Source organism: Lycium ferocissimum, chromosome 2 (genome assembly GCF_029784015.1).
Source record: "Lycium ferocissimum isolate CSIRO_LF1 chromosome 2, AGI_CSIRO_Lferr_CH_V1, whole genome shotgun sequence".
NCBI classification, from domain to species: Eukaryota; Viridiplantae; Streptophyta; class Magnoliopsida; order Solanales; family Solanaceae; genus Lycium; species Lycium ferocissimum.
The window spans coordinates 40,686,375-40,703,439 of NC_081343.1; the positions used below are offsets into that span (position 1 = coordinate 40,686,375).

The 17,065-nt window shown below is 34.5% G+C and overlaps 1 protein-coding gene across 1 annotated transcript; it reads right to left on the bottom strand.

Annotated features, from left to right (window-relative positions):
* Positions 1 to 13,030: 13,030 nt before the first annotated feature.
* Positions 13,031 to 14,509, bottom strand: LOC132037561 (zinc-finger homeodomain protein 9-like). The gene has a single exon (XM_059428092.1). The coding sequence runs from the start codon at positions 14,274 to 14,276 to the stop codon at positions 13,260 to 13,262; it is 1,017 nt and encodes a 338-aa protein (XP_059284075.1). The 5' UTR covers positions 14,277 to 14,509; the 3' UTR covers positions 13,031 to 13,259.
* Positions 14,510 to 17,065: the final 2,556 nt, after the last annotated feature.

The window sequence follows — 17,065 nt, forward strand, 5'->3', positions numbered from 1 at the left end:
TTCCTCACAAGAAGGGGGCCCTTCGGGATGATAATCCCTTAGATGGCAAGCTTGCATAAAATTCACATGAGGATTGGTCCCTGGATATTGGGATAAGCAGAAAATGATAACAGGAAGGAAAAGTCTTTATTAAAAACTCACTATGACTTTTTCCCCTCTAGCGGTAGGTAGATATACTCCTCCAAGTCCTTTCAATCCTAATAAAGAAACGCAGGAGGTTTATCACCCAACTGAAGAAGCAGAGCAAGTGGTCTAGCTCCACGAGGACCGATGTAAAAGAAAACGAAGCATAAGCAGGGTAGGGGAATCTTTAAAGGACAAGGAACATAAGGTGAAGATACTCACGGGCATGGTTCCATAATATTGGGAATGGTTTCGAAGAAGCATTGTGCAGAAGATCGGTAGGTATCATAATAAACCTATCATTCCATCCACGACCATAATCATCTTCGGCATTAGTGATGAGGCTTCGAACGCCTCTGGAAGCCAATGCACTATCCCCCCCTCCGGAATATGCGAGGGGAGTACAATTGGACCAGGTGATCAAAGGTAAAAGGCAGATTGGCTCGGTCAGCAAAATACCGAATGCACAGCACAATCCTCCAGACATGAAGGTCTAATTGCCCTATGCAAAGTTGGTAGCGGTGGCAGAATTCTTCAATAACGTAGTGGATCGGGAGAGTAAAGCCAATAGTGACGGGAGTAAGTACGGACAAAGGACCCTCGATTGTGAGTGGTAGGAGATTTTGGCTTCCCTAGGAACCAGGCGTATCTCTTCTCCAAGCCCCTAACAATAGTCCAGACTTACCAGATCGAGGCAAGAACTGGTAACCAAGAAGCTAATCGTAATGGCAGATTCCAGTCGACACCTAACATGAAAATCACCTGAACAGTTGTGGAGTGAAAGAATGATCTCAACGGTAGTGGAGCCCAAGTTTACCTCTTGGGTATCGTTAGAAGGTGAGCTATGGTTTTCATGATCTAGAGAGTCGTTCTGGGCCCCCATGGGTAGCCCCGCCACCTGAATTGCAGCCAAGTGTAGCGATGAGGAAGATGAAGTGGACATGTTGAAAAATGGCTTTGTGTTCAAAAGAATGTCGGAAGTTGAAAGATATTGTTCTTGAAACCCGAAATTGGTAGTTTAAATAGAGGAAAGAGGCAATCATTCGCCTTAATTAGTGAAACGACGCGCCTTCACGTAACGTCAGATGCCTGCCTCTGAAGTAACGCCGTCGAATTATTGAAGGGGTGCATTTAATGTAACCTTGACAAGGTGTCCAATTGTGTTGGGAAGTCGCAACATTTCACCAATTCGTTCAACCCCCGAACCATGTCCTGGGCGTAACACGGCAGTCGGTGCCTTGCTGCGTGTGACTAAGCGAATCACATGGCTTGCTGAATCGAAATGGGGCATGAACTGATGCGGAATATAAGTTAAAACATGAATAGTCTTAATAAAACATGGGACATCATAGTAAAATTGAAAATACTATTTATATCATGATGCGGAATAGTCTGAAAATATAATAAATGCTGAGCCAATACCGGCTATACGACTCTGAACATCTGACATGACATAACTGATATATTCTAGTCTATGAAACCCCTGGCATGAGTCTAAATGCTAAACTATTTACCGGGATAGGGCCCCCGGTATACCTTAACTGCATTACTGAAATAAATATAAATAAAGATAAAACCCCGAATGAGATGGGGCTCACTAATAACTGATATGTGCAAAGTCCAAACGAGCTGATCCGTCGTCCTGTAAATCTGCATCGTGAAATGCAGGCCCCTGGGAAAATAAAAGAGGACGTCAGTACATTCAAATTATACTGGTATGTAAAGAAACTGAATAAAATAAACATAGCACATGAAATAATAGAACTAAAATTGCAACTATATCTGTAAGCTAAACATGAACATGAGTATCATCTGACATGAATATATATTTATACATATAACATGAGTAAAACATTTTGAGTGGGAGAGCCTTAATATAACCGACATATAACTACCACGTGATCACGTGGCGTCTGATCTCTACCCGATCAGCTAAGCCATATTGTACCTTGTCGGGGTACAAGACATGAACATGAATGGATCCAATAACCCGCAATGGGTAAACATGAAGGAATCCTCCTAACTGGGCGGAGCGATCCTTATCTTACGCTGGCATACATAATTTTAGGCAGTCTGAGCCACCTCGGTAATTTGTGCAACTCCCAAAATATGAACATGGTTATAATTGGCTTAGTAGCTCATGAATTATATAAACATGGTTGTAAACATGATTCGTGATTAGATTATAACATGAAGATAAATATATAATATAACTTGTTTGAAAACATGGAAGCATGTAGAAGTTCATGAAAATAAACATAAAAACTCATATCTTGCATTTAACAACCCATGGAATGCAAGGTATGTATTTTATGTATTACAGACAGATTCTCAATAACCAAAGTGGACTATTAAGAACAAAAAAACAAAGTAATAATACAACATGGTATATCATAGCATACGCGCTAAGGTTACTTTCGCCTTAAATATAGCCGGAAACCCTAGTTTTAGTGAAATTTCGTATGATCATGGAAGAACGTAGCATGGGGAAAAATAATGATGTTCGCACACGTAGATAGAAATCCTACATATCTTAATCGATCTATAACTTGTTAAAAGATCTAAACTTGAAAATAATCCCAAAAGCCTTAGTCCTGAATCCTTGTGTTGAGTTTTCTTGAAAACCCTAGGTTAGGAATAGTGAATTCTCATTTACAAATCATGGATATAGGTTAGAATTCACTTCAAAGGCTCGAATAGACACTTACCCTGCATTACGAGAGCGACGGGAGGATAAACACTTCGTTTTAGGGCTTAAGAATTTGAAAATATGATTTTGGACTGAACCCACATTTTATAGTTTTCACTGAAACGAGAAATGTACGGGCACCATGTACGGCCCGTACAATGGAGCCACACCTGGATTGTCAAGATCTAGTGATCATGATTTTTCAACTGTGGAATACGACTTGAAAGTATGGTCCGTACTTTAAAGTACGGTCCGTATAAAATGTATGATCACAAAGTACCGCTTGAAGTACGTTCCGTACAATTGACGTAACACATCTTTTTACCGTTGTGATGCAAAAATTCTAATCCCAACACTTGCGTCATAGTTTCTAAGTCCCTGAATCATGAACATATTTTAGTTTAAAGGTACGAGGTGTCACAATATCTCCCCCTTGGGATAATTCGTCCTCGAATAATAGGTCGTGGTTAAGAATATGACTGGACATGGCTTGAGTACATGAATGTGAAGAAAATATGACATGGAACATGGGGACCGAACTAACATGACATGGTTTCCCGTGAAACACGTAACAACGCCGGGACATGAGACATGAATACCGAATACATGAACGTGAATGTGAAATGCGAGGCGAATACGTAAGTGGACATGATACGGATATGAGGTTACGTACTTTTTCGAACGCTTTCTCTCGCTTCTTCAAACAAATGAGGATATCTGGATTTCATGTCTTCCATGGCTTTCCATGTAGCCTGTTCAACTTTCTTACTCTTCCATAGGACTTTGACTGAGGCTACATCCTTAGTTCTTAACTTGCGAACATAAAGATCAAGAATGCTACGGGGATTTCTTCAGAGTTAGGCCATCCTTAACCATTATAGTGTCAGCAGGAACAACCAATGACGGGTCTCCCACACATATTCTCAACATGGATATATAGAACATTAGGTGCACGACTTTCAACTCTTGTGGCAACTCAAACTCATAAGCTACTTGGCAAACCCTTCGCAGGATTCTATAAGGCCTCAAATATCTGGGACTGAGCTTTCCTTTCGTGCCAAATCTCATCATACCTTTCATAGGTGAAACCTTTAAGAACACCCAATCATCAACTTGAAACTCTAAGTCTCTACGCCACACATCTGTATAAGACTTTGGATACTCTGTGTCGGTCTCAAATGCTCTTGAATCAACTTAACTTTCTCCAAGTCCTAATAGACCAAATCTGGTCCCAACAATTCTGCTTCACCAACCTCAAACTAGTCAATATGTGATCTACACCTTTGCCCATACAGAGCTTCAAACGGTGTTATCTTGATACTAGTATGGTAACTGTTATTATAGGCAAATTTAATGAGTGACAAATGATCAGCCCAATTACCTTTAAAGTCTCGGGCGCATGCTCTCAATATTTCTAAAAGCAGTCCGAATAAGAGACCGCTCGACCATCTATCCGTTCGCGGGATGAAAAGTCACACAAGTTAACCTGGGTACCCAATCCCTTCTGAAAGGATTTCCAGAAGTTCGCTGTGAACTGAGCACCACGATCTAAAATAATGGACACTGGGGTCCCATGAAATTTGACAATCTCATGAATGTACAACTTGGCATAGCTAATCTGTGGTCTTGACTGGCGAAAAGTATGCTGGCTTAGTAATTCGGTCCACAATCACCCAAATCGAGTCATGTCTTTGGGTTGAGCGAGGTACGCCTGTTATAAAGTCCATGTTTATCATCTCCCATTTCTAAATAGAAATATCAATATTCTGGGCCAACCCACCAGGCTTCTAGTGCTCGGCTTTCACTTGCTTATAATTCGGAAAGTTAGCCAGAAAATCTGCCATATTCTTTTTCATATCATTCTACCAATAAATCTCCTTAAGGTCATGGTACATCTTCGTGAAACTTGGATGGATGAATACCTGTCATTGTAGGCTTCTATCATAATTTGCTCTCTGAGCCTATCCACGTCGGGAACACATAGTCTGCCTCTATACCTGAAGGCACCATCATCTCCCCTTTTGTTCAAAAGCCATTGTCTTATGCTTGTGAATCCCCTATTTCAGCTGCAAGAAGTAGGGATTACTAAACTGTTTCTCCTTCACTTCAGCCACTAAGGAGGAGTGTGCCTTGTTTTGAACAACAACTCCACCACCTTAGGAGTCCAAAAGTCAAACTCTTAGGTTAGCTAAGCAGTGAACTTCCTTAGTCATAATTCTCTTATCTGCCTCAACGTGAGCTAGACTTCCCTTGGAAAGCCGACTAAGAGCATAGGCTACAACACTCGCCTTCCCTGGATGATAGAGGATATCTACATCATATTTTTTAAGCAATTCGACCACCTCCTTTGCCTGAGGTTCAACTCTTTTTGCTTTAACATTTGCTGTAGGCTTTTGTGATCGGTGAAATTATCAACGTGCACTCCATACAAATAATAACGCCAATTCTTAAGTGAAAAAATCATAGCTGCCAATTCCAAGTCATGAGTCTGATAATTCTTTTCATGAGCCTTAAGCTTTCGGGATACATAAGTTACAACCTTACCATGTTGCATTAAGATAAATTCGAGACCAACTCCCGAAGAATCACAATAAACTACGAATCCTTCGGTTTCCTCAGGTAGTGTCAAAACTGGAGCAGAAGTCAACCTCTTCTTCAACTCTTAGAAACTTTTCTCACACTCATCTGACCATTGAAATTTGACCTTTTTCTGAGTTAACTTAGTCAATGGAGCTGAGATAGAGGAAAAACCCTCTGCATAACGCCTATAATAGCCTGCCAGACCCAACAAACTTCCTATATCTGAAACTGAGGTGGGTCTAGGCCAATTCTTTATGGCATCAATTTTCTGAGAATTAACTTTTACACCTTCACCTGAATCATGTGGCCGAGAAACACCACTGAATCGAGCCAAAATTCACACTTGGAAAATTTCGAATAAAGCTCACGATCCTGAAGTGTCTGCAACACTATTCTAAGATGTTCTGCATGTTCAGTCTCACTATGGGAATACACCAAAATATCATCAATAAACACAATTACGAATAAATCAAGATTAGGCTTGAAGACTGTTCATAAAGTCCATGAAAGCAGCTAGTGCATTTGTCAACCTAAATGACATGACAAGAAATTCAAAGTGACCATAACAGGTTCTGAAAGCGATCTTACGGATATCAACTTCCTTAACCTTTAATTGATGGTATCCTGATATAAGGTCAATCTTGGAATAATGATAGGCACCCTGAAGTTGGTTAAATAAATCATCCATTTTGGAGAAAGGGTATTTGTTCTTAATGGTGACCGTGTTCAACTGACGGTAATCAATGCACATGCACAAGGAACCATCTTTCCTTCTGACAAACAAGACTGGCGCACCCCAAGGTGAGACACTTGGCCTAATAAATCCCTTGTCAAGAATATCTTTCAACTAGGCTTTTAACTCTGCTAGAGCCATTCTGTATGGCGGAGTAGATATCGGCTCAGTGCCATGAAGTAGATCTATTCCAAAGTCTATCTCCCTGTCGGGAGGAACTCCGAGAAGATCTTCTGGAAAAACTTTTGGAAACTCATTAACAACTGGTAATGACCCTATTTTCACTTCACCAGATATGTATTTTACTTGCATTTTAAGTATATTTTTATCGTATTTTTCGATGAACTTCAGCTTGATTCCTATTTTTTTCAATTCACCAGATCTATATTTTGCATACATTTTAAGTATATTTTTGTCGTATTTTTTATTATTTCAATTAGTTTGTGTTTTGAACTTCAGTTAATTCCTGTATTTTCAATTCACCAGATTTGTATTTTGCGTACATTTTAAGTATATTTTTGTCATAGTTTTTATTATATTCAATTAGTTTGTGTTTTTAATTGTGTGTTATATATTTTTTCTACCTAATTTTTTACTTGTAAATTTTGTATTTGAATTTGTGTTTACTTTTTATCAAAGTATATTTTGTAGTATATATTCGTATTTGAAGTGTATTTTTACAAAGACAAATAATAATCGTTAGTAGTGACAACCACAAGTTGCATTTGACATTGATATATTTGCATTATATTTATAGTATATATTTTCAAGATATCTTGAATGTGTTGTTATTTATGGTTAATTTGTTATGTTGTTATTTTTTCATGTTTGTTAATGTAAAGTTTAAAGATATCTTGACGCATTATCTACTGAAATTGATGCAAAGTTTCTCCGTACGAGATACGACGCAAATCGACAAGCAAATCAATGCATTTATTGATAACGAGCAACCACCAATTGCCAAGGCCACTGCTGATTATGATGCTGATTTTAGTAGATGTTCAAATAAAGAGATTTGGCAAGAGCGGTAATGTTTTTATGTTTTAAGTTATTTTTTTTTCTCCAACTTTTTTTTTGATGTATAACATCACTATTGCGACATTATTTTTATGAAGATTTTAGAAGAAGTTTTATGTATTTTGGTAATGATCCCGCTTGTTGTATAGTCTAATCGTAGATTTGAATTCTGTTTTTATTACATTTATATTTTTCTTGTATAGTTACTGCTAAAAAATTACAAAGTGCATTTCAATATCAAGTTTGTATTTCCTACATGTTTTCACTATATTTTATTGATGAACCAAGATATGCATTTTCTCTATATATTCATGGTACACTTGAATTCATTATTGAACCATAAAATCCATCTTTCTGTACAATATACTTCAAAAATTAAAAAATAATTTTAATACTTTAAAATACATACAAAATACAAGTGAAATATATTGTAAATATATTCATTACGATTCAAATCTTCTAGGATCAATTAGAATACACTCAAAAAAATACAATCATAATACATATAAAATACAGCGTTGAATCAAAAGCCACCCTTAGGGATTAAAGTTTTAGCGGAGTCAAGTTTTCCCATCTTATTAAAGTTACTAAATAATATTCAATATCGCCTTATTGCACTCAATAACTAATATTTTTTGTAACGAACATTTTGATTTTTAATAATGTAATTTCATTGAATATTTTTAATAACGAACACAAACCGATGATCATAGCATCGAGACAATCTCAACTTGTCACTATGCAATTCGCTTGATGAACAAATCTGCTTTGCGTGATTTATGGAACATTAAAAAGAGATTTTTTTTTTTAGTTATATTTTGGGAAAAAATATGAAGAGAGTTTTTGAATTCAAATTTTATGTGAATGATTAGATGTTGAATGAGATATGTGATTAGATATGGAAGAGAATGAGATTTGCGTGATTTATGGAACATTAAAAACGATTTGTTTAGTTTGAAAAAGATTTTTTTTTCCTTAAATAGATGGATTATTTACTCAACAAGCCTCCGTGTATTTGTAACCGTATTTTATATTTGTGTTGTCGCGTCCTGTGACCTAAATATAGGAAAACCAACGTCTTAAATGTAAATAATGAACTTATAGCTATAAATAAAGAATTTAAAAGCGTAGCCTACTATTTATGAAAATTTTACATAATATAATATAGGATATGGTACGATTACTAATTCTTTTACATGATAATTTAAATATACCAAAACATTTATATCATCAATATATTACAAATCCACTTTCCAGAAGACGAAGAGATGGTAGAAACAAAAAAGGAAAAGGAGAAAGAATTCTATTTATATTTGAGAGATTAATGGAAAGGAGGGATAGATGATAAATACAAATTTATGATAAGATTTTTTATTTTTTTATTTTGAACAAATAATCTTTTGCTTTTTCAAATTTTTAACTTTTCTTCACCATAAAAAACTGTTTTTGCTGCTCAAAAGTATATTTTTCTTTTTAGTTAAACCTCAAATTTTCAAAAAAATAGTTTTAGCTTCCAAGAAATTTGACCAATCTCTCGTTATATATATTTAAGTTCAATTAGATGTCTACAAGAAAGATGGTATCGGCTAATCATCCAATTAGCCAATAACATGATTGAGGGTCCTACTTAAGTTACAAGGGGTAAGTGTGAAACATCATTCTATACATAGGTTGATAATGCAAAAGGTATTTACATAGGTTATGCCACTAATGATATAATTATAGTTAATCTTCATGATAAGCATTAATTGCTAACATGATAAAAATGATAACTGACCCACTATATAAGTTAAAACTGTACAAACGATGTGAAAAATATATACATTATTGTGTATGTCTGCAGACAATTGCTTGTGAAGCAAATAAATTAGCTAATTAAGGGACTGAAATGGGAAACCCGTGAAGCAAGGGAATTGGTAGGAGTGGGAAGAACATTAGTCATTTTGGTGATGAGTTGTGAGACCTAATTAGTACCTAATTGGGTAAATTAAATTAGTATTATCTAGAATGTGCCAAACCCAAAAAGAATGAATTCATTCCCTTATTATAATTTACTTTGGAGAATAAGCAGATGAGCTCTCGAATTTGCAGCATCGACTTCACATCTTCCATTCAAGTATTTGCCACCTTTTTCTTTTTTCCATTAGTTAATAACGGGTTTTTACTTTCAAAGTTTGTAGTTTAGTTTAGAGTTATTACTCAAAACTTAAGTCTTTCAAAATAGCCACATGTCGTCTTCCGCATTTTTTCTCCAAGATTAAAATTTTAATTCACCTCTTTATTAAAAACCAACCCACCTAACCCTTTTTCATTTACAAAAATTTAACACCCAAAGTGCTAATACAAATTATGTTCTTACGCCGGCATAAACCATCATTTAGTAGATCCAACTGATTTTTTGTTGGAAGGCTATTACAGCAACTTAGATATGGAAGGCCAGTTCTTGTGCTAGACTAAACAATCGTATTTAATTTGAGGATTCGTTTTAATGTTAGAGCTCAGGAATAGAGGAAGCAGAAACTTGATTTCTGAAGATGCTAGCCTCAACAAGAGGGCCCCGTTTTGTAAATCCTAAATAAAAAACGTAGCAAGCTGAGAGGACAATACGTGGCTATATTGAAGACTCAAATTTAATGATGTTACTTTCAAAGGTATTTTAGAGCCCAAAAAACATGTTAAGGCTTAAGGGTATTTATCAGTCAATTTCCATACGTCAGGTGTACTGACCCCTTTTCAGTTATTTTATTAGTTTTGAAAATGAGGTTTTCAAGTTTGAAAACTAGCTTTTTGGTAATTTTTTTTGTTCAATCACAAAACGTCAATTGTTTTTCGATTGAAATTCATGTCTAAATATAATTTTAACTTTCAAATACCATTTCCAACTTCAACTGCAAAAAGTCTATCTTTTTTAAAGTTTCGACCAAATCTATGGCTCAATCTACCAGTTTGTATAATCATCTAAGGTTCTTTACTTCATTTTTTATTGTATTATGGGGATAATAGCACTTTTGATCTCTCATTTATCAATAATTAATTCTGATTTGGATCCTTAGGATATATGACTAACTACACTTATCTTTAATTAATTAAAATGTGTGTTATTTGGTTCCATGTGAGAAATATGTTACATTTAGACTATTTTCAAAATTATATTAACCTCACATATGAAGAATATAATACATTGATAGTTAAATGGTGGAATAGTTAACAATGTATGGTAAATTCGTGAAGTTCACAAAGCAAGCACATTTCAACTAATTAAAGGTTAGGTATGCTTAGTAAACTATTACAAGTATTAAAATCAAATTTATTGATAGTTGAATATAAAAAATGTTATTAGCCCTATCTTCTTAATTAAATTTGTATTAATTAATTGAGAGAAATTTCCATCTGTTAAGAAGTTCTTATCCCTGACCAAATTGATAAGACAAGAAACAAATTTGCATGTGGTGTTTAGGCAGACAAAAGAATGCTGATATTATTACTTTTTGACCTCATGATTTAGATGGTAGCCCTGTAATCAAAATTATGATTTCAAATCTACCGAATAAAAGAAACAGTGAATCATGTATTTGAATAGCACTTATGTTATAAACAGACAGGACAGCTCCTCAAAGCATTTATGAAAGACGACCAACTGACCCATCAACCCCATGCTTAGGTTGTTGAATCTCAATCTCCCTAGTCTTAGACATGATATCCATCGATGCACATTTCGAGAAAACAAGATTATTGACTTTTATTGGATTTAATCCATTATAGCATATGAGTATTTTAGAGGCAAATTCGCAAATTAAAATTTATGGGTTCTAATATTCTTTACTTGCCATCGAACTGTAACACATTAGTCAACCGAATTTATCTTTATTACCGGTGTATATTTAGTGAATCCTACGATACATATATAAGGTCTAGGCATTGCCGAACCCGTTCTAATAACACCTTGCTTGCGATTGAACATGCAACTGGGTTCATATATGTTTGTTTATTCAGTAGATTTCTCAACATATATACAAATATTTAATAGCTTGTTTTGTCAAGCTTTTAAAATTTATTACTTTGAAAAATACTTTTTTTTAAATTATTATTATAAATGCTTTTTGAACAAGTACTTTTAAAGAATAGTAATTTGTATTTGGCTAATCAATTTTTTAAAAATACTTTTTTCATTATTGAAGAAGAAATTTGTGTCTAATCACGAGTCCAAAAATTCATCCGAAGAAAAGCTATTTTTTCAACTTATGAAAAACAGTTTCAACTACTACTACGACTCAAAAGCATTTTTGTTATTAAAAACTTGATCAAATGCATCAAATTTCTAAAATAAACATTTTCTAAAATGAAATACTTTTAGCTTTCGAGAAGTTTGGCTAAACATACTGTAAGCCAAGCTTTTGAGTTTTACCAAACCTATATCTTACTTTATTTTGATGTACCTAATTGAACTTATGATTTGCAGTTACTTAGATAATTGTCTTTTGGGAGATCATAATTTTTTTAATAGGTAAGGTAAAAACTTTCTTTTTTTAGGTAATACAAAAGTTAAACTCATACTTAGTAGACTAGATTGCTTCCCTTATAAGAAAAGTTAGTTTTTTAAAGCTGACTCCTATCCAAATTTTAATAATCCTCTGAGCAAGTAGTATATTCCTTTAAGACTATCTTAATGGATAGCGTTTTTTCTAATTAGAGCCCACCAAACTACATTTCGTACATATAAACCCCAAAAGGATTAAAAGGCTAAATTCAGACATGGACACGCAAACGGAATTTAATTAATTTGTGAAACCTTTTCAAAGTATTATTCCAAAGTACCAAACCTATAAGTTGTATTTGTACAATTAGTTACATTAGCAATTAAGTCATCAAGTGGTCATAAGAGGATATCATTAATTACTACTATATGATAGGAGGAGCCGACACATACTACAGTAACTACACTGTGCAGACTATCTATTTGCCATGGTTGACAAACATAAAGTAGACCTCAGATATCCAAGCTTCGTGTATTAAAATCTATCTAAGATAAATTGGTTGTAATTAGCCGCGGAGCTAAAAAAATTATTAAGAGCAGTTAAAATACAAAAAAGAAAAAAGAAAAATAAACACTTAAAGAAAGTCGATTAAATTCAATATATTTTATATTAAAAAAAATTAACTTACCTATACAACGTAATTTTCTGTCCCTATTAAACCGCCCCTGCTCGTTATAATAGGTCCGTAACTGTTTTAAAATAAACATGTGATCTAGTAACTATATAAAAGAAAAAAAAAAAAAACTTGAAATAGCAACATGCAATATCAGGCACATTACAATTAATACCATAGAAGAAAGGTCTAAATAATTAGTAGCAGGGTACATACTTACCCCATTATTTATATCGGAAATTACATCATATTAAATAATTTAATTTGCAATTAAAATTAAAAAAAATTAACCATGAATAAATGATTATATATATTAATTATTTACATTCATTAATTAGTTTGGCGTAAACACTAATACGGTCAAATTAGTAGTAGTAAAGATTAATCACGTAGTCTAAGCAATGTTATTTCGTGAAGGAACGATTAAAGTAAAGCTAGCTACTGTAATCATTAAATTATTATCCATAATCTCCCCAAATGCATGTTGAGCCACTTTGTGCTTCTTCATCACAGACAAGAATCAAAATGAATATATATTAGCATTCTCTCTCTTCTGTGACGCATTGTCACAGAAACTAATAAGGGACATCTAATTGCAGACATGCAAATTTGTAAGAAATTAAACCAAACAATAGATAAAATAGAAAAAAGAAAGTAAACCAGAAGGGAGGAAGATTAAAAACTAAGAACTATCTGAATTAATATGCGATATAAGTAGCATACTTTACAAAGGCAAGAAGTAAAACGAAAAATTAACAAATTAAATTGCTGATTGGAACGATCCTAATTTCAATTGTTATCATCAACAAGCTGAGTACTAATCTTTACGGACAAAGAAAAACTGGTCTAAAATACAAATAAACGTGACTAATATTACAGCCTCAAAGCTTTTCTCTTCCTTGCACTAATTCTGATTCTAATTAAAAAAAAACTTTATTTCTCCATTTTCCAGCCTTTCATCTAATTAAATCAAGATGACGTAGAAGACCCATTAGTAGCAACAACATTAGCACCAAAACTTGAATTACCTTTTTTGTCCTCAACATTGCTGCTTTCTTGGTGAAGTTGAAATTCCGAGTCAGTGTTATTTCTACTAACAATGCAAAACCCATTAACGTTGTTGTTAGTGTAACCATTGTTGTTGTTGTCGTCTAATTTCTTCCCAAAAGTATTCTTGTTATTATGCATCCATACTTTAAAAACACCCTTTTCAACTCCAATTTCTTTACAGAAATTATTAACCAGATCTTCATCTCTCTTCTGCATTTTCCACTCAACTCTCTCAGCAAATTCCAACATTTTCACCTTCTGATCTGGTGTGAACTTCGTTCTAAAACGCTTCCTTCCATTAGAATTAGCAACCACCGGAGCTGAACTCGGGTTCAGGTACGGGTTCGGGTTCAGGTTCGGGTTTTTATCAAAGCCAGCACTTAATGCTAACAACATATGTGGTGCAGAAGCAGGATAATAAGCTGATGAAATAGGCGGTGGAGATGGTGAATTAGGGCTACTGTGGTCCGCACGTTGTGGGGGTGGGGGTGGGTGGTGGCGGTGGTGTGGTTGGTATTCAAGTGCTGACGTGGCGATGGGTGGTGGTGGGACCACAACAAGCGGTTCATCTGGTTCACGGCGGTGGAAATTGCGGTGACATCCACACGCGGCGCATTTTAAGGATGTCGGATCAGTTGGGTTAGCTGTGGGTGAAGGCATAAATTCACCACAGCCATCAACAGCATGACCACCTATGCTGGCAGCATGGTTCTTTAGACATTCTTTGTAAATAATTACGACTGGATGGTGATGATGTTGGTGATGGTGAAGAGAAGGGTGATTTTTGAGTTTAAGGACACCATTACTGAAAGGGAAAGGTTTCAGTTTTTGGATCTGAGTTGGGGTTTCAGTTTCAGCTAATTCTGGGGTTTTGACAGCTGATGATATAGTAGTAGTAGTAGTAGTTGTTGTTGTGTTGTTGTTGGTTAAGTCCATGGCTGAAACAAAACATCTAGTGCTTGTTATCTTTTCTGTTTTGCTCTTAAGAGTTGATGATCAGATTTAGGGGCGAAAAAAGAAGCATCTTTATTAGAGGAGGAAAAGAATAAGAGGCTTTAGTTAAGAGAGAGGAAAAGGGTTTGTGTTTTTTGGGTTATGAAGATGATGATGATGAGAGATTGAATGTAGATATAAAAATCTTGGTTTTTGTGGTTGTCCTTCTTAACTACTGGTGTTTTCTGACGTTGGTTTCTAATCTAATCTATGGTTAACCTGCAGCTGACCCCACCACCCCACTTGCAGGGATTAAGACTTGGGTGTCATGTGCGTAATAAATACCTCTGATCAGTTACCTAAATGCTTATGGCAATTCTCCTGTCGCTTTCTCATTTTTTTTAAGACAGTACTTACTACTTAAGTAATCTATTGTTTAAGTGAGAGGTATACAAGTTTATTTTTATCATACTTTTAGCAAAAAAGTAGTGAAATTGAATTTGATCAACATAGAAATTAGTTACCGTGGTCATGTAGGGTCTTTTAGGCGACTAACTACTGTCCACGTTATTTTAATTATAAGGTGTCCCCATCTACTGACTTTATATTTGATACAGAAGACCCACAAGTTATTTGATATAGTTATATGTTGTGCAGATTGCAGTGTCTTCAAACTGTGGTACTTATGCTTTGGTTAATCAGCTTAATTGTTAGGATGTGATCAAGTGTTCTGTAGAGATACGGCAAAGTAATAAAAACAGAAACAAAGGGTGAAAAGATCAAAAAGAATATGGAGAGTTGTGTTGTGAGAGTAATTTAACCATACGTTTAGAATTTACTGCTAAGTCTCATGCATTTACTGAATCAACCCTTATTTGTCAAAGTTGGCAGTTGGTAAAGCAGAGCATGACATGAGAGAATCCCAGGTCTCCAAGATCATGACTCGTGGGATTCCATCGTTTGTGAGCTTGGGTTGCTCCGCCTATCTTCTTTTTTACAAGCATCTGCATCTCATTTTAAATTTAAATTTTGCGTCATAAATATTTACTAAAATTTTAAAATTTCTACTGAAAAGAATTTCATTTTCACGATTTAATTCAAAACATCAGATTATGGAAGGAGTAAGATTCACCATACCCTTTCCATGTTTTGTCCCTTTTCACTTTCCAACACGAAAAGGAATAGTGTTTTAGGACTGTTCGAAATTGTAACTAAGTGATCATCACTATTACAGTATTACTTCATTTCTTTTTATGTGACATTATTTGATTGAACATGGAGTTGTAAGAAAATTTGTTGTCTAAAATAAATCTTATATATTATGTGATTATAAATCATCTTATTAAGATAAAATGAGAATTTTAAAGTTGAATTTTTCTTAAATATGGAAGGTGACTTTTAAAGAAAAGTAAGTTAATGTGTATTTGAAAATAAGTATAAAATTAGTATGAGTATATATCCTGCTCATTAAATTTATACAATCACAACAATTTCTATGTAACTAGCAAAGCAAGCCCGTGCGCTACTTCCTCCGTCTTAATTTAAATGTCTTATTTTTTGTTTTGATCGGACTAAAAAAATATCTCTTTCTATAGTTAGTAAGTTGACATTCAAATATTCTACATTGAAAGTTTAAAATCACAATATTCAAAGGACATCTTTAATTTAAGAAACTTAAATTGAGACGGAGGATACGTGTTCATCTTGATTTTTCATGGAGCTGTTTTGGTGGCAATATCAATACTGCTGTGTAAAAATATTAAAATACATAATAAAAAATATTGAGACTTTTTTTTGTACATCTTGCGCAAAATAGCATGTTTTCTGTACTGTATCTGTTAAAGACAACATAAGCTGACCGTATCTTTAAGCACGTTATAGCTACAATCTAGTGCATCATTCTCCACGAGTACCAGCTGTACTGTGAAGCTTAGTACACAATTCTTGTTATTCCGGAAACAACAGCATAGTAGGAGCTCTGTATTACCTTCAAAAAACAAGTAAATGTCAATCAACAATGAAAGTATAGAGATGCTTTAAATCCAATTGACAAACAGAAACCTCATAGAATAATAAAATCAAGTATGTTTTAGTGGGCAATATTGACAATTTGACATTAGCAACACAAAAACAATTACACAGTAAAAAGGCTCATGAATAAGATGGAACAAGAATTAGTACTATATCATTAATTCAACCGTGTGTGAGAATTGAAAATGGAAAAGGATTCGGGTCACCCAAAAAGCTAAGAAGTGTCAACCAAAAGAGGATAGTAAAAGGCTCAATACGTGTAGACATGAGAAGTGGGAAGAAATCATTCACCAATGAGATACCACCAAGTTTATGGTACAATACATATTACTTTTGGTACAAGTATTCATTGCTGTATTAGTCCCTTTTGAACACTTATATATAATAGAAACTAGGCATATCAGGAACACCTAATGTAGTACGATCATAACCTTTGAGGGTATATAATATATGCTCTTGACTATTATTGTTCCCAAATTTGATGAGTGAACAACATTTAGACAATCTAGGAAATTCTCCATTTTACGTTCTGATAATCAAGAAAATCAACACATTATCTTGTCAAAATAGTCTTCAAAAGAGCCCTCCAAATAAAAGCAATTTTATCGGGTTGAGAAAAATACTACAATTCCGCAACACTAAACAGAGAGCGTACAAACCTGGGAGTTCACCTTTTTGCTTTTTGGAGTTTAGTGCATGAAACATGAGTAGTTTAGCTATTAAATAAGTATATGATTAAGTCCTCAAAACCCAGCCACGTG